The 22,685-nt window shown below is 39.2% G+C and overlaps 2 protein-coding genes across 12 annotated transcripts in view; one reads left to right on the top strand and one right to left on the bottom strand.

Moving 5' to 3' along the window:
• Positions 1-22,685, bottom strand: part of MAP4K3 (mitogen-activated protein kinase kinase kinase kinase 3) — a 79,134-nt gene that overhangs the window by 15,428 nt on the left and 41,021 nt on the right. For 8 of the 11 annotated variants that reach the window (XM_061350318.1, XM_061350323.1, XM_061350317.1 and 5 more), the window contains 11 exons: positions 16,307-16,365; positions 15,090-15,128; positions 14,747-14,800; positions 9,502-9,544; positions 8,547-8,709; positions 7,587-7,696; positions 5,810-5,851; positions 4,724-4,808; positions 3,536-3,615; positions 787-847; positions 583-700 (listed from right to left, as the gene is read on the bottom strand). In XM_061350318.1, the coding sequence (XP_061206302.1) occupies positions 583-700; positions 787-847; positions 3,536-3,615; positions 4,724-4,808; positions 5,810-5,851; positions 7,587-7,696; positions 8,547-8,709; positions 9,502-9,544; positions 14,747-14,800; positions 15,090-15,128; positions 16,307-16,365 (854 nt within the window). The remainder of the gene's footprint in view (positions 1-582; positions 701-786; positions 848-3,535; positions 3,616-4,723; positions 4,809-5,809; positions 5,852-7,586; positions 7,697-8,546; positions 8,710-9,501; positions 9,545-14,746; positions 14,801-15,089; positions 15,129-16,306; positions 16,366-22,685) is intronic. The other 3 variants (XM_061350315.1, XM_061350320.1, XM_061350314.1) reach the window with 2 other exon arrangements.
• GALM (galactose mutarotase) overlaps positions 1-22,685 on the top strand; it is a 201,153-nt gene that overhangs the window by 174,521 nt on the left and 3,947 nt on the right. The gene's annotated exons all lie outside the window — the stretch shown is intronic.

The raw sequence follows: 22,685 nt of genomic DNA, 5'->3' as shown, positions 1-22,685 counted from the left end.
CAGGCACAATGTGCTGTAGGCATCTGGGACAAAAAGTATCTTCTGCACTGGCCTGTGAAAAACGACTAGGCAATGAAGAATGTCAAATCTGCACTCCAATTCTATTATTTCCAGCCTACAAAATAACCCATGAGACTATTCCCTCTGCAGTAAGTGATTATCCATCCTCGATTTTTACTTTTGCTTTAAGTAGAATGGGAAGATAGGGCCCAGAGTAACTAATATAAGGTCACCATTTCTACCTGCCTGAAATATAAGAGGTACAATACTGACCCTAGATCTTGTTTAGCATCAAGAACAACCAGGTTTTACCATACTAGACTATACCTGAAAAGAGCTATGCCCTCAAACAAGAGGCTTCATGACAAAAAGCTAAGATGTACCAAACCAAATTTATCTAACAGGATATCATATCCTGATTCATGTAAGTTTAGAGGTCTACCCACTAATTAATGCCCACAGGAGTTATCTATGACAAACTGTGAATAGAGCTTCATGTTATTTGGTATTTCTGGAGTTTCACAAGCATATTCTGAACTCCCAAATTAAGATATTCTGATATATCTGATGACATGTATTTACCTCGGAAGTATTCTGTCAGGAAGTTTATGTGCTGGGATAGCAACAGGTAACTTCTGCATTTGCCTTGCATAATCAAAGAGTCCTGGTAGATTATGGGAATAGAGTTGAGAAGCTTTACCTGTTAATTAGAAAACAAAACCACACTTCAAATACAAAACCAAATGTTTACCACCACTACCAGTTGGAGATAGCACAGTAACTTACCAGATATTGATAACAAGCAATTGTTCATGACATACAACCACGTACACCTTCGAGGAAACAGCTAATAAAGGAAAGGAAAAACAAAGAAAGAAAAGCATTCAATCTGATATACACCAAATGGGGACACATTAAGTTGATCGATTAATATCTGCATAGACGACAGGACAAAACTAATACTGACTTGCTTTTTGTAGCAGAAATTAGCTGAAGCCAAGTAATGTTTACCTGGATTCCAGAGTTAATTCAGAGCAAATCTTAGGCACACACACTATATTTAACATACACATTGACATTTAAACCATTAGCACATTTTATATTCATGTCTTCAAGAATACTATCATTAGCCCATGAGACATCATGATCAAAAACAATCCTTTTAAAAATTTCAAAACTACCAAACTTTCTCCTTCAAAGGAGAAGACCTTAACAATAGTAAACTTCAATAAACAAAGCGTAGCCCTTCTAAAGCCTGCGATAGTCCAAATCTCTTGAAAAAAGTAAAACTGGCACTTGAAGGGACTCTCCATCCACATATGATAATATACTTCATTTAAGCGATCAAGGAGTGCAAAAATGGTCCAGGTAGAATTGTTGTCATACCCCACAATTACTAGGAAGATAGTGTTGAACCAACAAGGTATTTTTAAAACAAAAAAGAAATGTTAAAAGAGAAAATAAAATAGTACTTTCTTTTCCCCATCTCACGTAACTTCTGGAGTTTGTTGCCCCAAGAGGCAATGGAGATGGAAAGTATCAACAGTGTAAACAAGGGATTAGACATACTCATGTCCAACAGGTCCATAAATGGACATAAGAAGCAAATAGCCAGAATCCTCCAGCATCCCCAGTTCCATGACAGTAGTTGAGTCTGAGGAGAACAGATAGTGGACAGTGGTCATTGTCATGGTCGCTTTGTACTCCCACTTTAGGAAATAAGACTATTGGGCCAGACAGACCACTCACCTCCTTTGCTCTTAGAAAAATAAGCAAAATCTCCTACCAAACAAACAGAAAACCCCACCCAAAACAAACCACTCACTGCTGGTTTATTAGAAAGATCTGAGGAGATCTTGTAAATTAACTGAAAGATTTTTCTGCCAAAGAGCAAGAGATCCATCTTGAAGCTGTGCTAACTCCTGGAAACATCAGTTATTTCTGCTTTGAGCATTAGTGAAGTGGAATGTATGGAAAAATAACCAAGGCTACTACTTCTGCTTTTACACTAAATTATATCGGACCTAGAGAGCGAACAATGAAGTGAAACACAGAACTTGAAAATACTATTAAAGCCCTATTGCCTGTTATCATAAATAAAGATACAATAAATGGTTAGCACAGAGAGTGCATTTGTATTCCTGAAGTCTTCCCGTAACCTAAACACACTATAAGAAAAACCTACAGTATTAATCTACCATCCTGGCTGTATCCAAATTTAATGTGCAAGTTTGATTGACCTTCTCGAGCTGCATAACCATATGGTGACTTAGCAGGCTTGGATCCAAAGATTAGAGAATTGCAGCAATGCTTCAGATTTGCAGGTTGATTGACCTGTCACCCATGCCTCCTGTTCCACATATGACTGACTGTTTTTACAAGCACCTCTTCTCATCATTCAGTGCTCTACTGCTCATTAAAACATGTCCCTAAAAGCTCACAAGGCAATGCACTACATAACATGGTGCTTGGAGAAAACAAGGATGGATATGAGACCATGAGTTTTGTTACGCTTATTCTCCTTGCCAATTAAAAACTCCACCCCACCCCCAAAAAAGCCAAACCCAAACCAAATCCCCCCAAAAACAAAGAAAAAAAACCCAACCAGAACAACCAAAACTTTCCTTTGTCTACCTGACCTACAAGAATTATTGTATTAGTGATATTTCTCAGGGTAGGTTTTACAACCATAATGAAGCAGCAGAGAGGTACCTGAGCTAAGTTTAAACTAGATAACTCAAGCACCAGTATGATTATGGGTTACATGGAGCTCAGTGCAAGCTAGCTAGGCCCTCTTCTCAACACAACAGACATCTACAACGTCTGGACCCTGGAAGATGAACAAACACCAGTGCCTCCAGCTTACAGTGTGAAGGCTGTCCTTGCAAATTCCTCCATCTTGATGGCAGATGCATAGCTCCCTAAGTTAGGGAGAAGGCAGGAAAGAAAACAAGTCTCAGAGATTAACAGAAGAGCTGGAGAAGACACCATATAGAAAAGCCTGCAATTGGCATTTCCCCCTCCCCAGTATCCCCTCAAAAACACCTCCTATTTATAAGATTCTGCAAAGACAGGATTCTAATTGGGATTCCAGTCTCGTCAGCAAAGCTGCTTTTAGGACAAAAAGAATGGAATCTAGTGTATAAAGGATCTCCTTGCTTTCCTGGAGCTGACACACAATGGTTGCTCCAAATATTCTACCTTGTATCAAAGCTTTAAAAAAACCCAGAAACTTTCATCAAAAATATACCAGGAAAATTTGATGCTATTTAATAGATTATTTAGCTGCAGGACAATGCACTCTGATGAAGGTCAACGCATCAACATATGCAGAGCTCCTATTTAAACATGGTTCAGCCTACAAAAAAACGCGAGTTAAAGGTATGCTCAGTAGTAAGCATTTAAGATAAATCTCAGTGTGGCTAGTGCCTATGGAACTGTGGTAAAGACAATTTTTACAAGGATTATACAACATAAATCTGAGTGGCTAAAAAAAGATGTATTTTTTCCCAACAATATTAAACAAGAAATACACCTGCTCCATTGATGTTTCGTGAAGTTCATTGAGGTTCAGTGTGTAAATACCTTCTTCTGCACCAAATATCAAGTACTGATCTGCAAATACAAACAAACAAAAAAAAACAGCTTCCAAATTCTGACTCATGGAAGGTATGTTTTATAAGAGCATGCAGCTCTTTAGCATGAAAAGACTTAATTATACACATTGAAACAAACCAACCTATAATAGTTACGGTGTTTGAAAGCTTGGAAAACGAATAGTGCTAAGGAACCTTAGCTTTGTGGATGGGGCTGGCTTAAGACATTAGGAAAAATCAGTCTTTTTATGATTTTGTTGTGATTCCAATTGTTATCGGAATGAAAACCAGCAATGATACAACATAAGCAAGAACTCAAGTGAATAGTTTCCTCATATATAGATCATTATAGTTGGATATTTCCATATATTTTGTGACATATTTATGTCCTTCTTTTGAAGTACTTCAAAAAGCAGTATTGGAACATTTTCTCAGTATTTTGGAGGTGCCTCACTTCTTGAGCATAATTAATACCCTGCATTGCACTTAGGCATGAGAACAAGACAGACATCTCATATTGAGATGTCAAATGCAAAAGATTTGACTTCCATGATTTCATTGTCTGATAAAATCTAAGTGTTTTCTTGCTTACTGGCTCAGCAGCATGTCTATACAACCTATAATCAGCAAGTGAAATTGCAGGCAACGCAAGTACAATGTTACCAATTATCCCTTTCATCAGGCTATATAATGAAACACCAAAAAGTATGCACAAAGAGATCTGCAGAAATCTGCAGATCAGACAGATATAGGAAAGAAAAAAAGAAGAGGAAAAAAGAGAGAGAAAGAAAGAAAGAAAAAAGCGAACTAGGAGTCATTTTTTTTCAAACTGGATTAGGATTGGCATATTTTGGATTAAAATGTTGAAAAGAGTCTTGAATCAAAAGTGTTTGAGGTTTTTTTTACCTTTGATATGTAATTTATTCTCCTTAATCAAAGCTGAAATCTGTGCCCCACATCTTCATTAAAAAACCAACACTAAACTTCAGAGCAGAGGCATAATTGAAGAATTTCTGCTTCTATGAATAAACCTACTTTACAATGTCTATTTTAAAAGAAATAGTCCCGCTCATCTAAGCACTCTTTAAATCTGAGGACAAAATCAATAAATACATGTAATATATTACCTCTCGTATCCGGATTTATCCATGAAGTTGCACAGTGTATTTTTAATGGACAGCCATTGAAAACCTTTGAAAAGCAAGCACCCATCTGTAGAAGTAAAAACAATTAAAAACATACCTACCAAAACCAGAAAAGTGACATGCCCAACAGGATACACTTTACGTAAAGCAGTAACAAAAAGTTAAGAGTTTCATTTGACACCTGGAAAATAACCTCACCCAGACAAGTTGACTAAGTGATTTTAAGTGATTTTTGTTTTTTAGTAATTTTTTCCCTTTGTGCGTAAGACCTTTCTGAACAAACATACCAGAATTAGCATTTCTGAATTAACTCTTAAATTAAGAGGATGTAAAAAATAGTATCACTTGCACTTACACAGACTTGTAGCAACTTTATTGCCTATCTAAAGATGAGAAAGGGATCTGCCTCAGAGGCAATGTAGCAAAGAAGTTTTGTTGAAGGTCAGATGAATTCCCCATTTGGTGCACAGCACAACTATATGAATGCACGGTCCAGGACACAGGGAAGAAAGTGGCGAGGGCAGAAACAAATGGTCAAGAGGAAGTAAAGACTGGCCCTTCTGATCACAGAGCTGGCTAAAACACAGTGATAAGGCCACACAGATATTACAATGAAATTCTAGTTTGCTTTATGTTATGACGGTACACACAGATGTCTGCAATAGTTTCAAGCCCCAAGAAATGTATGAATCCTATCTTCGTAAGTTTTGAAGACTAGAACTGAACAGCATAAGCTTTGAGCTGTTTGCAGTACCCAAGAGGCATAAGCTCCTCAGATCACCAAGTACCCTCAATACTGAAAGAAATTCTGTGACATCAGTCACAAAACTCTCATTCATCACTTTTTCATGAAGAAGCTAATAAAAAAACCTTCCAAAGTTTACTTCAAGAGCACAAAGCCAAGGGTGGTTTCTGAAATACCGTGCCTGTGGCTTAACATTCCCAAGAGACACTGCTTTTTATAATTAAAAGAAGCCCCTACAAACATTCAAAAAATGCACTCTCTCAGCTTAATAAGAAAACATGTCCTGCTTCCAACATGCATTTGCGTGACTCATTAATACTCACGTGTACTTTAGGTGTGGGAGGAAGGCCATTACTAATTGGTTTCTAGAAAACAGAAGTTAAAAAGTGTGTTTACACTCACATGCACATATGCATGAAAATGCACATTCCCATACTACAGCATAACCAAAATACAAGTCTAAAGTTTTTTTTAGAATGTTCTTAAAAGCATTTAATAATTGTATTAGGAGAAAATAGAAAGCCAGTGCTTACATTTACATACAACAGATATAAAACCCTCCCTGCAGCTTTTTAAGACAGTAGAGTTGTATGTTTCTAGACTTTATAACTGGAAGGCACTAGGCACCTATTGGGACACTGCTATGCCACATATATGAGATATGAAAGCCATGGCTGACCTTTGGCAACACTCCCATTTTTAAGCATGAGGCTGGGCTACAGATCTTGCTTCCAACCAACACTTGCATATTTCTGTATGAGTTTCCTAACCACATCCTCTGGTGACCACACACCACCAACTACCAGATCATTTGCTTTCACTAAAACCTCTACTACGATTCCCTAGTATCTCCTCACTGAATGTCTGCATAGCCTATTGTGCAACGCTTTCACATTACAATGATGCCTGAAGGAATGCCATACGCAGCAATACAAAGTTTAAGCAACACTGCAGCAATTGCTCAGTTGTTCACTATTACAAGCAGCTATCAATTAGTACTAGACCCACTTTCCTATATCTGTTTCAATTTCTTAGTAGAAATATGCTTCCAAAGAAATGTATTTTACAGATTAAAACAGGAAATTTCCAACACACCATTTCAAATGTGATGCTCAAATCAGTTCAGGAAATTATGCTCTCCAAAGTACTTCCTTAAACCGAAAAAAACCCCACCCACAATGTTTCTGCTCTATTTTCTCTTCACTTCTTTCAAAAGGGTGACATTTCCAAACTCATCCTTAGAAGAAACCCCCAAAGACTATAGTTCCCTGTTAAGTTTAATCTGATCTAACTCCAAATGCCCCACACTCTCCTATCTCACATTCACTCCCACTTTTGCTTTTGCATCATAGTAATAGAGTGACACTCTGGAAGCTATTTGCTGCTTTGATGGAAAAACTCACTTGGAAGAGGAGAAAGGGATGCAGAAATACTTCCTTTCCTCTGCTCACAGATGGATCAGATTACACGTGGAGTGAAACTGCTTTCTCTCCATGAGTGCAACTTCACATGACTGTATGTAGCTCAAGATGGACACTAAACCCAAGCTGCTAAATCCTGAAACCCAAAGCTCCAGAGGCCAGCAGACAACAGTTTGCATATCTGGACCCTTTATCTACGTTTCTCCACCTTTTTTTTTATCCCTGACACCAAAACGTCTGCATGCCTACACCTGGGATAACGGGACTCATCTGATAACCTCGATTCAGCTCCTTTCCCAGAGCCAGCCAAACCCTCCAGCAAGCCATCAGGTGGCAGCATATTCCTTAATTTACTCATTTGCTTAAACAGTCATTGCTCAGTAAAACACATTACATCTCTCTCTGAGGATCTTGCTCTGGTTACATCTCAAGTATGTGAATACAAGCAAGTAGATCTTATATATCCATGATGATGTTAGTTTCTAATGAAAATTAAATACTGATTCAAGCTTCATTTTAAGACTATCACAATTAGATTAGCAGCTGTGCTCGATTCAAAGTAAACAAGATGCCATCCATCCAGCATAATTTCTATACTAAAGAGTGTGCCCACTACTTTTCATTGCACGTGTAAAACAGTTGAGACTTTTAAATAAGACCCAGAAGCTTAAATACCTACCAGTATTTCCTTCTTTTCTCTCCTTGAAAAATTAGTGTCTCTAACTTCATTCTGTTGATGTGGTGATCCCTCTCGTTCACCATTTAACTGTACGTAACTGACTCCATTACCTAGAAAGATTCATATTTTAAAATGTGTCCTACCTTCACCTCAGAGTAGTTTAGCCTCAAAACAATTCTGAAAGGCCATAATTTCCACTTATGTCAGAACACGTTCCAGCACACTAATTTATGAAGCATGTATGTCTCTACATGCACATAAAATCACCCATAAAGAACATTCAGTTTCAGTCCATGGCTTTTGGCAATTAACATAACTCTAACATGGACATAGAAAGGGATGCAGTCACAGTTATGCGGAAAATTATATTTAACATATCTAAAGTAAAACTTGGCTAAAGCTTCAAATTATCAATCCTTTATAAATAGTCTCGGGACATTTCTTAGCACTAGATGCTTAGGCATTACAGTCAAACCCATAACACATCAACTGCAGTACTAAATATACAGCAAGGAAGAGCTAGCAAGGTATCAAGTAAAATTCAGACATTTAAGTTTGCTTAAAACAAGCCAGTTCAGAACAACTCTGACACACAGAGCCAGAATCTGAAACCTACAAACAGGAACACTTTTTATTCCCTGTGACAAGCACGATACTCTACATTATAAGCCTGTTGCTTAGAAAAGCAATTGTGTCACCAACAGTGTCAGCAGGAATGGTATCAGTACCTTTACTAGAAGGTACATTTGACTCTCAAGTCAAATTGAGTTCAAGCATGCTTGCTTTGTGCATCTTGGCTTTTGTACACTTCTTTATTTACTTGCCCCCCACAGAAAAATTACCACATTACTGTAATTTTGCATATGCACACCTATGTATGCATAGGTGAGGATGCAGAAAGAAAATAATGTAGAATTATTTAAGAAATATTTGTATACTTCTTGCTGTCACGCTTATTACCTAAAACGTTAGATTTCTGTGGAGGTAACCGAGGGGGTGGTGGCCTGGGTGGAACCTGAGATGCAGATTTTGCTGGACTCTCTGATGTTGGGCATCTCTTGATTGTTCCTTGGTTATCATTTTCAGAAGAATGAGTTTCTTGGGGGATAAAGATGGATTTAGGCTAAAAAAGACACAGTAACAATAAAAACATAATGAAAAAAAATATTCAAAGCACCCAAGCTCCTTCTCCCTGACAAAAAAGTCGTCACATGCAATATTTGGGTCCTCAAATTTTCACAAGTAAATTGGTAAAGCAACATGTTCTGCCATGCAAATGTTTCAAAAACAAACCAGAAGGAAATCCACAGCAATAAGAAAAACCTTGTTATCAACAAAGGACAAATTAAAAATCATTATATTCAAGTCATGCATTAAATAATTACTGGCCATGTGGAAATGTCACTGTTTATGAATACAGATAACCAAACCAGACATTTAAGTAGAAAGTAGGGGAACAGACAATGATACAGCTAGAGCTTTGTGTAAAGAATCCCAAACAAAGGATGTACCCACAAAGGGCAACATTGTTTAAAAACCTGCTGCACTAATGCTGCTTGCAAAGCCCTTCTGAGTTGTGCAAAGACAGTGCAGGAGGGTAGGTCAGCAAACCTGCAATTTTTGGCTGAGGAACTAACAGCCAGACAAAAGAAATACAGTTCTTTTTGTTTTTGTTCACATTAATGTAACTTCAGTGTAAAAAAGATTCACTTACTCTTCAAGTGACAGCATGCAAAACTTAACCTGATTCAGGCATGCTCAAGATCACCATTCAGACAGCAAAAGTTAGCAAGCAAATGCTTTACCCAGCAGCTCTTTAGTCATGGCTCAAGCGAGAGAACTATCAATACAGTAATTTAGACACTTCTGCATTTATATATAGTGCCCTATGATCTGGCAACAAAATCCCTCTCACCTTTGGTGGTAAAGGAGGTGGCACTTTAGGTTTCATAGTAGCACTAGAAAGAAAAGAAACAAAACAGGTTGTTAACCAGGTGCAGCTCCTTGAACTTTACACTGTGGTGCTCAAGATACACAATTTCATTTAAAAACAAAAACAAAAACACAGGGTTTTATAAGTGACATATAATTAAACACCATTAACTTGCCATCAGCACTATTATATCCAAATAACTGCACCACAAATACTTTCAAACATTTTGTTATTGCTGTGCATACCACAGATGCTATCCGAAATAAAACTATCACAGATCATCCCTAGAGAGCACAAAGCAACATGAACTGATCCTGCTGAAGATGCACATAATTGTGGGGAGAAAAAGTAGGGAGATGCAGAGAAAACCTGATATTTATTCTGCTGAGAGAAGAAAGAATCAGGGTATCAGTGAGCTTTTCTAAAGGGCCATCTGTAGGTATATAGGGCAAAGGGGAGTTACAAGAAAACTGATTAATATCATTCCTGACATCATCAGAACAGCTTTACACATGAATGCAAAATCCACCTACAATGGACAGCGATCCCACTCTCCGGGTTCGGGGGGGTGTGGGGTGCGCCTTCTTCCATGAGTTTCTTTTTTTTTTTTACAGAAATTTTGCAAAAGACAACTTACTACGCAAGAACAATTCAACAGCTTGGCTTAACAGTACAAGGTATCAGCAGGAAAACAAGAAAACCGAAGCACCAGGATTATCCTTCCTCTACTGGCTCTGTGTTTTAGAACACAGAATATGCCTCATTTAATAAAAAAAAAAAAATTCTAAATGTTGGGTTTTCAAAAACCCTTACACTGCCCTGTTTCCTAATCTTTTGGGACAGAAATTATTTCAATTGAATACATTAGGCATACAGCTGCGAACATTTTACATTCTTCTTGACATTCTTGCACAATATTTCCCTTATTTTTAAATTCTGCTCCAAAGCGTAGGGAAAACATCCAACTAGTAAGATATCTACTGGTTTACAGATCTACAACTTGCTCCTTTGCTTAATTCTTTTCAGGAGTTTCTGTCCTGGCATCTTATCAGTGTCATCCACTTCAGGTGCTATAGTGGTAGAAATTATCTTCTCTCCATAACATTAAGACCAAGCTGAAGTCCTGGGTTGTGTGCGTCCAAGCTCCAGTTGTATTTTCTTTCATACTCTTCCCTGCATCTCTGATAGGCATCGCAGTGTTACAGAGCAGCCAAATGTGTCAAAAAAAGGGAAAACAGCCAACAATTTGGCATAAATGCAACAGATATTTGTACAATGGAATATGCCCTGGTTTCAACAGCAAGGTTTATGTGCAGTTTGTCACTGCTGATCATGCAGAGCACTGCCCCAATAATTTCTGCTTTCCCAGCTTCCATAACCAGGAAGTTCAAGCACCATCAGCTTTGCTGCACATGAAAGAAAAAGAATATCAAAACAACAGGGATTATTAAAAGAAGAGAGATGATTTTATATTGTTCCCTGAAGCATGTGGGTTCTCTGCTGCAAATCACACAGCTTCACGCAGTGAAGAGTCATGCAGTGGCATCAGTTTGGACTGGAGGGCATACAGCAGCTTCATTGTTTTTGTTCTGGATCTGACAGATGTCACACGTGGTCTTCAACTGCAGCAACATCTCACAGAATATAAATAGAATAAAAGCCTTGCATCTTCAGTGGACTCCAGAAAAAGATATCCAAGACCAAGCTGATGAACCAACATATTGCAACAGATATTTGGGCTCAAGCAGATACCAAGAGGAAAGGCACAGGTGCAGGATCTGTCTGATCTGAGGTTGAGGCACTGAAGGGTTGCCCCTGTGCTTACAGGAAAATGCAGTGCCCTCTCTGTAGGACAAGAGTACCTAGGATGAAATACAGAAGCAAAAAACACCAGGACTTTTTGGAAGACCACTGGTGACTGTCCTTAAGGTCAGATGAACTAGAACCTCTCCAGAAATGATCAGGTTCTTTCCTGCTTAACCTTAAAGAGAAAATGCACAAAAACACCACAGTGACAGAAGCAGCTAAAGCCAATGCTATTGAAAATTCTGATGGAGCTCTTGCAAGGAACAAGGATCTCAAAGCGCTGGACAAAGAAATTGGTGCAAGCACCTGAAGACATCAAGGATCAAGAAGTTCCAAGCCCTAGAACATTACCGATGTTGATGATACTGCCTGCAAACAGAGCAGTCCTGGCTTCAGCAATAGCAGTCGTTTTTCTCCTCCTTGGTAGCTGGTGCAGTGCTGTGTTTTGACTTTTGGCCTGGGAACAGACCTGGTAACACTGATGTTTTGGTCTGGCCAAGGACTTTGTGAGCCTCGTGCTCTGCCAGGGTGGAGGGGAAGCCAGGAGGAAGCAGAGACATCTTTGTGAGGCTGCAGAGAGCCAAGGGGGAGCGGCCCCGGGCGCCAGCGCAGCCGAAACAGCTCAGGAGAGCAGCCCCGGGAACCAAGCGGTAGCAGGAGAGGGGCCAGAGGCCGGCAGGGAGCGGCTGCCAGTGGAGGAGGTCAAAGCGGTCAAGGAGTGGAAGGAGGCGGCTGAGCAGCGGAGGCCCGCGGAGGAGCCGAGCCCCGCGGCCGAGCCCAGCCCCATGACGGCCGAGAGCATTCCCCGGAAGCCGCCCGCCGAGCCCCAGGAGGACGCAGGAGACCCCGCAGCATTTCCCAGCAAGGCAGAGGAGGAAGAGCTGGACTCAGGAAAAGAGAAGCTGGTGGTGGGAGAGCCGGCAAGCACAGCAGCTACACAGGCCCCAGTGACAAGTACAGCAGCATTGTTTGAGAGTTCTGAGCTTTGAATGGCCTTCGGGTATCCTTGGGACCTGCCTGCTGATTGTGATGGGGATCACCATGTTGGCACACGTACAGAGTGTGTTTTACCCACAACCATTTTGTCTGATCCCAAAAGTTAAGCAGAGTCGGGTTTGTGTCTTGTCTGGGGTTAGACGAGAATATAGGAGGACCAGGAGATTTTCCATAAGGCTGGACAGTCATGAGTGGCAGGGTGTGTGGGACAATATGGGCAAGTATCCAGTCCACTGGGCCCCTCCAGGGCTTTGGAAGCATCGGAAATGGAAGGCAGCTGTATGGAGTCCCCAGCAACAAGCTGCAGAAACTGCTGAAGGGGATGGTGAATTATTTTGAGCCCGGTGGGCCCATGATACTTCAGGCCATCAGAGCAGAGATGCAACATAAGAGATGGACTCATGACTGAGTGACAGACTTAGCAATGGACGCTACTGCCCAGATTATTCATGAGTGTGAACACTGCACACAGTCTCTCCTGCTCTGAAAGACTGTTACAACAGTAACCTGGAATGACACAGTACCACTAACAGTGGATGAAATGATTCATAAAACTCCAAGAGTTCAAAGACAATCTCACCCCTTCCATCATCTCAGCTGTGGAAAAACTGTCCTAGGATCTCAAACAATTGAGGGGCGATGTATCTGATTTATCCAGCTCCTCATGTGTACCAACACACGTCTCAGCTATTAACAAAAGGCGTCCTATTGTTCGAGAGAGGAGATACAGGAGGTATACGCCACAGGCCACCCTATGGTTTTACCTGCAGGATCATAGAGAAGACATGATGAAGTGAGATGGAAAACCTACTTCAGCTTTGGAGGAACAGGTGAATGAACTGAAGAGGGGAGCAAGGGCCAAGACTGATCATCCCATGAGAGCTACAGCTTCAGTCTCTGGTGAGCAGTTTCCCAGATGGAGTGAGTAAACGAGCTGTCTAGCTGGATTTAAACCACGATAGTGGGGCATGGGGAATCAAGCAAAAATGAACTGACACAGAGATGTACATCCAGAGATTAGTACGGACAGAGGAAGCAAGCTGACATGGTTTGGAGCAGTGCAGATACCCAGAGCATCTTCATTGAAGGCCATCAAAGTGGAGCTGGAAGTATGGAGCTATAGGGGACTGGTACATCCTACAGTGTGAAAGCCTGAGTTATCACCACCCAGGTCTATCCAGCCTAGCAGCAAAGCAGGTTTGCAGCTTGGTCCAAATGCAGGGGAGCAAATCAATGAGTAGCATCATTGAAATCTTCCTCTCAAAAAGAAGACATGGGAGCTTCGTATTATTGATGAACTGCACCATCATGCCTGTGAACAACTGCTTCATAATGAAATATGAAGAACTTCTTGAGGAATTAGGAAGGGAATGAAGCCTGCTAGAAACTGACTGAAAATCATTTTTGCTTCTATAAATATACTTCTGTCAAACAGCAAACATACTTGTGTTTTTATAAGATGATTATTAAACAATGCAAGTTTAACATACTTGTAACCTACGTGATACGAGACAGTATCAGTATCTTTACCTTTCTTGAAGGGGGCTGTCCCTCATGCTCACTACAGTGATTAAAAACTACTGCCTTTGTTATAAAAGAGCAGCAGTAAAATAACTCAAGGGAAAAAGAGTTATTTGGCTCTCTGCAGGAGACAGATGCCAGCAACAGATAACGCATGTTTTATAGGTTTCTGGTATGAAGCAACAGCTTTCAAAATTATCCATTAACAGAAAGTAAACAAGAACTCTGTCTCAACAGCGTCTTTCTTTCTTTTTTTGTCTTTACATCAGATTTATTTAGGAATGTAGATTTCCACATACTGGCTGCAAATTTTAAATTGTTTCAGCTCTTATGTGTCAATCAAAACGAGCCCACTACTTATACTTAGTATAAGCACAATTAATTTAACACATGGCTGTTGATACTGCCTTTGTAGTCACGTAAACCTTGCTCTGTGGTAAGGGAGCCAGCTCTATTACAAAATCAAGCACCCACACACACATCCTCCTAGCTGAGATTGTAGACAGAACAAACTCAATCATCTAAAGAAGACAGTTAACGTATACATTTTATGTATTTTTAATGAGCTTTATTTTAATATACTAGTTAAAAAGATGACACCAGCATGGGGATCAGAGGAGGTGGCTCAATGTACACCAAGATTTTGTTCAATAATAAGGACAGCTGTGTCAAGTTAGGAACAGATTGCTTCCCCCTAATTTATCACAAGTTTATCAGCAGAATAAGAAAACATTCAGTGATGTAATCTAGGAACATCATTAAATGCCTGTCTTAAAAAATGCTGTAGAAGATGAAGTATCCTGAACTATTAGGGACAGAGCAATTCAACTTACAACAAACAAACATTCATCTATTCAAGAATCAGCATTTATACATATCATTTTTACAAGAAAAAAGGACTTACTGTTTAGCATCATCATCTGCATCATCATCATCTTCTAAATGTGCCACATGTCCCCTAAGAAAATGAACAAGGTACGATGGCTGAGTTGTACTAAAGTTACTTGGCTACTGTGAAATATTCTGAGCTCAAAGGCTGCTACCTCTTATACAGAATTCAACTGTCTTTTAGCTTTTTATCATTATTCTTTAAAGCACAGCTTCAATCCAAACAACTAAGCCTCTTCTACATCCTCTCAGCAAGTACAGGCACAAACAAGAACTAGTTGCAACAGACAGAAGAAATCAACACACAAATGACTCTGAAACACACAACAGGGAAAAGAAAAAAAAGAGAAGAGAATTACCGCTGATGCAGTTCTTCTTCAACTGATTTTAAGAGACTCCTTCAGCATTAAATAAGAATAAGAACATAGTTTAATTGTGGCACACAAAATTATCAAAAGTCAGGGCAAATGCCCCTATGATTCTATCAGTAAATAGTCCAAAGCATGATATTTCAGCTGGGTTTCAGAACATACATCAAGTATTCACACACAAATGAACATAGCTGCTTTTAATTATTATGTTTTTACATAACACATTTTCATATGCATTTATTAATGTATTGCTATTAACAACAGTTCCTTGTACTGTAGAATATGGAGAGTCTTAAATTGATCCCATTTAAAACAAGTCCACACTACCCAAGAAAATCATAATCTTAAAGAAAAATAAAAAAAGACTGACAAAAGGATTAAACTACTATTGGCATAAATTAATTCTTTCCTAGTTACTTTTATAACATTCTGAACTCTTCATTTCTGTGTCTCTGAAAATGCAGACAGGAAGGAACAGCAGGCAAAACACAGGGATGAAAAACAACAGGATTTTGGAAGATATTAGTATCTGTATTTTCCCCAACTAAAACACTGCATGCAAGCATCATGATCTATGCTTAGATTTTCTGCATTTTTAAATATGATTTAATGTAACAAAGCAAAGCTGGGCATCCTAATTCTGACATGCATAAATGTAATTAAGAAGTTAGGTTGAAAAGAAGAATTACATGGAAAATTATTTCACATGATTAATAAAACAAAATTATTAAATGTCCGAACACAAAGTTAAAGGACTTTGCTGAGGGAGTTAAGTTTTATTTTTTTAAAGCATCTATAATTGAATGCTCCTAGTGCCCTACAACACAAACAAGAGCACAAAGCAACGTCGAAGAGCAACACCAGTAGTTCGTAGATGGGGTGAAATTGTACTCTGTGGGAGCTACCATGCAGAACATTTTATTAACAAGTAGACCAAGATAAGATATGGCTTTTAAAGGGAAGCTTACAGCACCATAGAGACAATATTGTCAACACAGCCTCTAAGACTAAAAAGCACTGTAACTCTGTATCATTTGAATTACTATTATTTTAGATATAAATCCTAATTCTGAAATTGTATCTGACATAAACAAGCTTGACATTTTACTACATCCATTTCAGCTAATGTATTTAATACACTTGTGATTTTTGTATTAAAATAGTCTTAAATGAATTAAAGAAAGAAAATTATATTCCTTACTCACTTATTTCCACCCAAGAAGTAGTCACACTGAGGACCATGACCATATTCTAGCTGTAGATCCTACAAATATGAAAGAATCAATCTTTAAAATGAACAGCATCAAATAATATACACCATGTCATGCTGCTGTTACCCCCTCTACCACACCTGAACTACCAAACAAGCTCATTCTTTCGGCCTTCCCATCCCTAACACCACTCTCAGGCCCATCACACCAAAGAATCTGCTCTCTGCCAGTTTGCTGCTTCTCTAATTCCTTTTAAAACTCTGACCTTAGCCCCTTCCTTGGACACATGGATCCTCTGCTCAAAGTCACTTGGAAAAAGGAAACAAAGCAATACACAAATAATACAACAACACAGCTACAGGTTGAGCAGAGAAGAGATTTAGAGCAGCCCTGGGGAGGACTTGGGAATGTTGGTCAATGAGAAAATGAACATGAGCCGACTGCAGTGTGCATTCGCAGCCCAGAAAGCCACCTGTATCCTGGGCTGCATCAAAAGGAGCGTGACCAGCAGGTCTAAGGAGGTGATCCTGCCCCTCTACTCTGCTCTCGTGAGACCTCACTTAGAGTATTGTGTGCAGTTTTGGTGTCCTCAAAATAAGGACATGGAACTGCTGGAACAAGTCCAGAGGAGGGCCACGAGGATGATCAGGGGACTGGAGCACCTCCCATTTGAAGACAGGCTGAGAAAGTTGGGGCTGTTCAGCCTGGAGAAGAGAAGGCTGCGTGGAGACCTTACAGCAGCTTTCCAGTATCTGAAGGGGACCTACAGGGATGCTGGGGATGGACTATTCATTAGGGACTGTAGTGGTAGGACAAGAGGTAATGGGTTAAAACTTAAACAGGGGAAGTTTAGATTGGACATAAGGAAGAAGTTCCTTACTGTAAGGGTGGTGAAGCACTGGAATGGGTTGCCCAGGGAAGTTGTGAATGCTCCATCCCAGGCAGTGTTCAAGGCCAGGCTGGACAGAGCCTTGGGTGATATGGGTTAGTGTGAGGTGTCCCTGCCCATGGCAGGGGGGCTGGAACTTGATGATCTTACGGTCCTTTCCAACCCTAACTATTCTGTGATTCTATGGTTCTAACAAAACCACAGGAAAAAATTCCACAACAAACCCTGAACCAAACAGAAAGCACTTTGTGATCTACCAGACCCTGTAGAGAACTCTGCCATCCCTCACTGGCACATCGTAGTATTCATTTTAGATGTGAAGTAGTTCTGGAAGGGAGTCTGAAATGCCTCTAGCACATAGGGCCATTACACAAATAAGGAGAGAGGACAGTAAAAGTGGTTTTTATAGCTCTAGTTATAGGAGTATGTATTTTAAGGATAATTATATATGCTCTCATGTATGCTTTAGGATCACCTTTTGTATCAAAAATAGAAATGCAGTACCAACGGCAAAGTCAAGAACTCAAGCAATCACAGAGCATGGGCTACTTAAAGAAGTGGCAATTCAACAGACACCATATGGCATACAAATTTAATGCATTAATGGAAATATTGCGACCATACTTAAGCACCATCAAATCTGCATCTGCCAGAAGGATACTGCTATGATTAAAGAGTATTTTTTTGTTCAGGTGGATCACAAAAGGAAAAATCTGGGCCTAAATCTGCTCCCAAAATACTGAGTATATTCACAAGGAGAAATGAATTATTGAGCTGCTAAGTTAGTGATAATGGAGCAACACTGCTCCTTTCCAGGAAACATTTTAAAGGACTCCAACATCTTCTGTTGAAGAGGCCTCTTTCAGCTGCAGCCCGTATCAAAAGTATGCTGTACTTCAGAAAGATGCCCAGATATCCAAGCTATAAGACTTAATAAGCTTGGGTTAGATGATAGCTACTCATGGAGCCTTTTAGAAGGGCATTTCTTAAAAACAGAGGAGAAGTCTCACACTAGATTTGCCAGTGCCCCAAGCTGACAAAGCAGAAACCACCACAGCTTTCAGTTCCAGACTAAAGGGCAACCACTTTAACACAAAGCCATGTGTATTGTTTTCTGCTCAGCAAGGAGTTCTGGTTGTTTACTGCATCCTCAATTTTGCTCTGTAAAGCTAAGTAGTAGTTTCCACATGGGTGTTTCTACCGCAGCTGTCAGTAGCATTTCATCACTTCAGTGACTTTCCACATTTTTCCAAGACAAGCGAGATTGTGGAAAAAAAACTGTCTGTAACTGATAATTACTTGATGTAAAAGAATACACAGATCAGAGGGTTGAATAAAAATTGCAAAGGCAAACCCCATGCTGGCATTTCCTGAACCACAGAGACTGACTTTTCAATCCTTGTACCAACTTTATTAAACATCTGTCTTCCAGAATAAAACAACCTCCCTTCCCCATCCACTTCTATGGGTCTGACTCACAAGGACCACCCGCTTCTCCCTCTAGACATCTGTCAGTAGAGCTAGAAAGTTACGTGACAGAAAAGAGCAGCTTGCAAGTGATGTGCTGGGAAGAAAGCTCACTCCTCTCCAGGAACATGTGCGGCTCTGAGAGGTAGCAGGTGGCAGGGGTCAGCGCTCAGTCATGGGTATTTTTGATCCCTCCTGCTATCCTTAACTCCCTTCATCACAGTTCATTCTCCTCCTGTGCCCCAAACAAATTCTCTACTCCTGCTTCAAACAAGTCTCCTTCCCTCAAGAAGGCCATCTGCAACTTCAGTCTCTATCACCCCCTATATCTGTCACCTTACAGTTAATTCTCTTCTGCAGGTCCTCACCACCACAAAGAAATACAAATTTAACTTTCTTTACTGTAAGTATTTGTATTACTTCTACACAACCTCAGAAACTTCCACATGTAAGCACAGGTATTTTGAGGATTCAGGCTCTAGGCCAGAAAACAAGACTGGAATCATGTCATCAGACTCATAAACAAGGAGGCTAAACAGGTTTTGTGTAGGTGGACACCCCAACAAAGACTGGGAGTCCGTTGAGAAAAATTATCCCCCATCAAAATAACTAAATATGAGATTTTCACCTTGAAATGACAAGGTTTATATGTTCTATATGTTGCAAAATCACATTAATCAAAGTGAAAAATTAAGATCTTACACTGGGTAGAGCCTAAAATGTCTGTATGTTTCCATCTGCACACTGTGCAATGTACGTCTATATATACTGTACAATGACAAAAAGATAATAGGAGAAAATAAGAAACCCTTCACAAAACGTAAAGAGCCTTCATCTGTCAGACTTTTTACACCTTACTGGGATTTTCTTTATGAAAAATGACATCTGCCAGGATTACTTACTTATCTATAAATGCTTTAAAAGAACAAAAGCTTTGTTTTGATTCAATTTGCTACTGTGCTGCATATTAGCATTTATTTGATTATGATTCTAACTGGATATGATATTTTTTGCCTTAAGTAGCTTGTTAGTATTCTTCAAAGTCCTTTAAATACTGCTGGTTTTCACTCCAAATGTGGTGAAGTAATCCATTGCTAGAGAAATTCTTTCTATTCCAAACATATCCATATAATTTTATCAATCTTCTAGCTACATATTTGGTACAAAACCCATCACTAAATACTGCATGCATCCTGCAAAGCCTCCAGTGTCCTGTTATACTTTATCAAAGCAACCAAAAAAACCTAGATTTTTTTAAAGCCAAACATAAAGGTATTTTTCAGCAAAACAGAAATCTTACCAGTTATGGATTCCCACTGGGAAGAACACATTAACATTAATTACTAAATGATGCAACAACTGGCTTAATACGAAGCTGCTCCCTGACCTGCATACCTAAAGTAACTCAACAACTTTATGAACCTTAAAACTTAAACAGGGGAAGTTTAGACTGGGTATAAGGAAGGAATTCTTTACTGTTAGGGTGGTGAGGCACTGGAATGGGTTGCCCAGGGAGGTTGTGAATGCTCCATCCCTGGCAGTGTTCAAGGCCAGGTTGGACAAAGCCTTGGGTGAGATGGTTCAGTGTGAGGTGTCCCTGCCCATGGCAGGGGGGTTGGAACTTGATGGTCTTAAGGTTCTTTCCAACCCTAACTATTCTATGATTCTAACCTACATTAATATTTAACATGCATACAATGCTGATGAGTTAACTAAAACACTTTAGATGAGACAACATCAACACCGAACAAATCTGAGTGACTAGACAGGTATTTTCCAAGCAAATCTCAAGATTACAGCCAGTCAGAATGAGAAGAGGTCAGGAAATCTTGGTCTTAAATCGAAGACGCAACCCAAATCATTCACTTTCAGCCTAAGGTTATCAATGACCTACTCCTGAACCAGCACAAGTATATACGAGACAGTGCTATTTGCTGGCAATGATCACCTTGTAAAAAAGGCAATGCAGAGAATAATTACCAGTTCTTCTCAACAACCTGGTTAACATTAAATGAAGAACTCGTGTAGAAAGGCAAATCACACCTTCAGATAAACCATATGCGCAAAGCATCAATGACTAAAAATAGCATAAAGATTTTCTCAAAGACAAATTTGGTTTCAAGGCCATGCCATGAAACGAATTCCCCAGGAATGATCAAATCGACACCACCTTCTGCAGTGGAAGTTTCAAAACCTGCTTTTTCTGCAGAATTTTATGATGAATTGTTACTGTACTTTTGACAGTCTTATGCTCCTAATTTGCTCTGTAGGGCTGAGCTGTACTCAAAGTCTACTTTTAGGTATAAAACAAAAAAAAAAACCACCCAACCCAAAGCTGAATGTATACAGTGAACCAGCAATTCACAGCTACTTCCTAGATTTGCTGTTCCCGACATCTTGTGAGAAACAAGATCATTTTAAAGTCTTAATTTTGTCACTTCAAACCAGAAACTGCTGAGGAAGTAACTCTGAATTTCAGAAAATATAAATCACCTTTGGACTACTAACATATCAAACAAGAAGGCACATACAGATCTCTATTTCTCCATAAAATGACTGAACCATTTCTAACAGACTGCTTCATAAAAGAGGATGTAATATTAGGCTCTTTTTAAAATTAACCTAATGCATATGCTATACTTTTAATGCCTTTATTTCAGTTAAAAGTGCATTCTTGAGCTTCTTTGGATAGCCCAACACATCAGAAATAGCAAGTTACATGTTTATTTTTTTAAATATAGTATTTGCTAAATATAATTCTTCCCTAATGACTGATAGGTTTTACTGTATGTTACTGCTACACAACCACTGTTCCCCTCTTCCTTTCGGGTTTGGTTTGGGGTGTTTTTTTCCCCTCAAGTTTTTCATTATATCAATTCTCTATGCGTTTTGTCTATTAATGTCTACTCGGCACAAACAGCACTATTTCATACCCATATATTGGAACACTATATAACTAGATATGGTAAGGCCTCAATGCAATAGGCAACTGTATACAACATTCGTAAACTGCCTCCTAGCAATCAAATTGAACATCTCATTTTCTCAATTACTTTTAAAAGGCAGAAAATACCAAAACATGCAAGGAAGGAAAATATGAGCAAAACCCATATCCCAACCCTTAAGTAATTTTCCCCTGTTTCCAACTATTTTCTTCTGATAAGAACCATGCATCACTTTACCTAAATGTGTATAAAGTATGAAGATTCTCTCTGAAATTCAGTGTTGACGGCTAACTTAACTCTAGAAACATACTGCAACTAAGTAGGACAGGAGTCTTCCTGGCTTGTAACAAAGGAACAAAATACATATGCATGTATGGTGAGAATAAAGATTACTTAAACCAAAGAAAAAGGCTACTGGGCAAAGTACTCTATAATCTATGTCAGTCTCTAATCTTTTCCTACCAATATTTTAGTTCTTCTGCCACAAGTAGTTCATTAAGACAGAATAGCTACGCTGAAACATTTTTGCATTCATAAAACTAATTGTTATCAAAAACTATTACACATTATTAAACCCAGAACATATTTATAATGCAAAACAAAAAACAACCACAACCAAATTATCTAAATAGGACCAAATATATAAGTACATCTGACAAACACAACAGTGTAGATTGCGTAATAATTGCAAACCTCGTACTGAATTCTTTACTAAAATGAATGCTAAATTCATAACTGAACAAAACGCTCTACAACAAGTTAAAAAGTCACTGCTATAGTGTTAAAAATCAGTGAGCATGATGCAGGCTAGAACCAGGTGTAATGCATCCAAGGTGCTGAGGCAGCTGGCCAACATTATCATGATACCACTCTAACATCCAAAAAGAAAAAAGTAGCCTGCCAGCCAGAGGAACCTCAACAAGCTGAAGGAGCAGGCAACACAACCCCATAAAGTTTAACACAGCCAAGTGAAAAGTCCTGCAGCTAGGACAGACCAACCACATACACAAGAGAAAGTTTGTTTAGTATTGTCCTGGTCCACAACAGAAGAATGAATAAACTACTAAATGTT

This window comes from Neopsephotus bourkii, unplaced genomic scaffold (assembly GCF_033783945.1).
Source record: "Neopsephotus bourkii isolate Nb327-2 ecotype Australia unplaced genomic scaffold, CSIRO-AGI_Nbou_v1 NB_481, whole genome shotgun sequence".
NCBI classification, from domain to species: domain Eukaryota; kingdom Metazoa; phylum Chordata; class Aves; order Psittaciformes; family Psittacidae; genus Neopsephotus; species Neopsephotus bourkii.
This window is presented reverse-complemented; position numbering and strand designations above follow the sequence as displayed.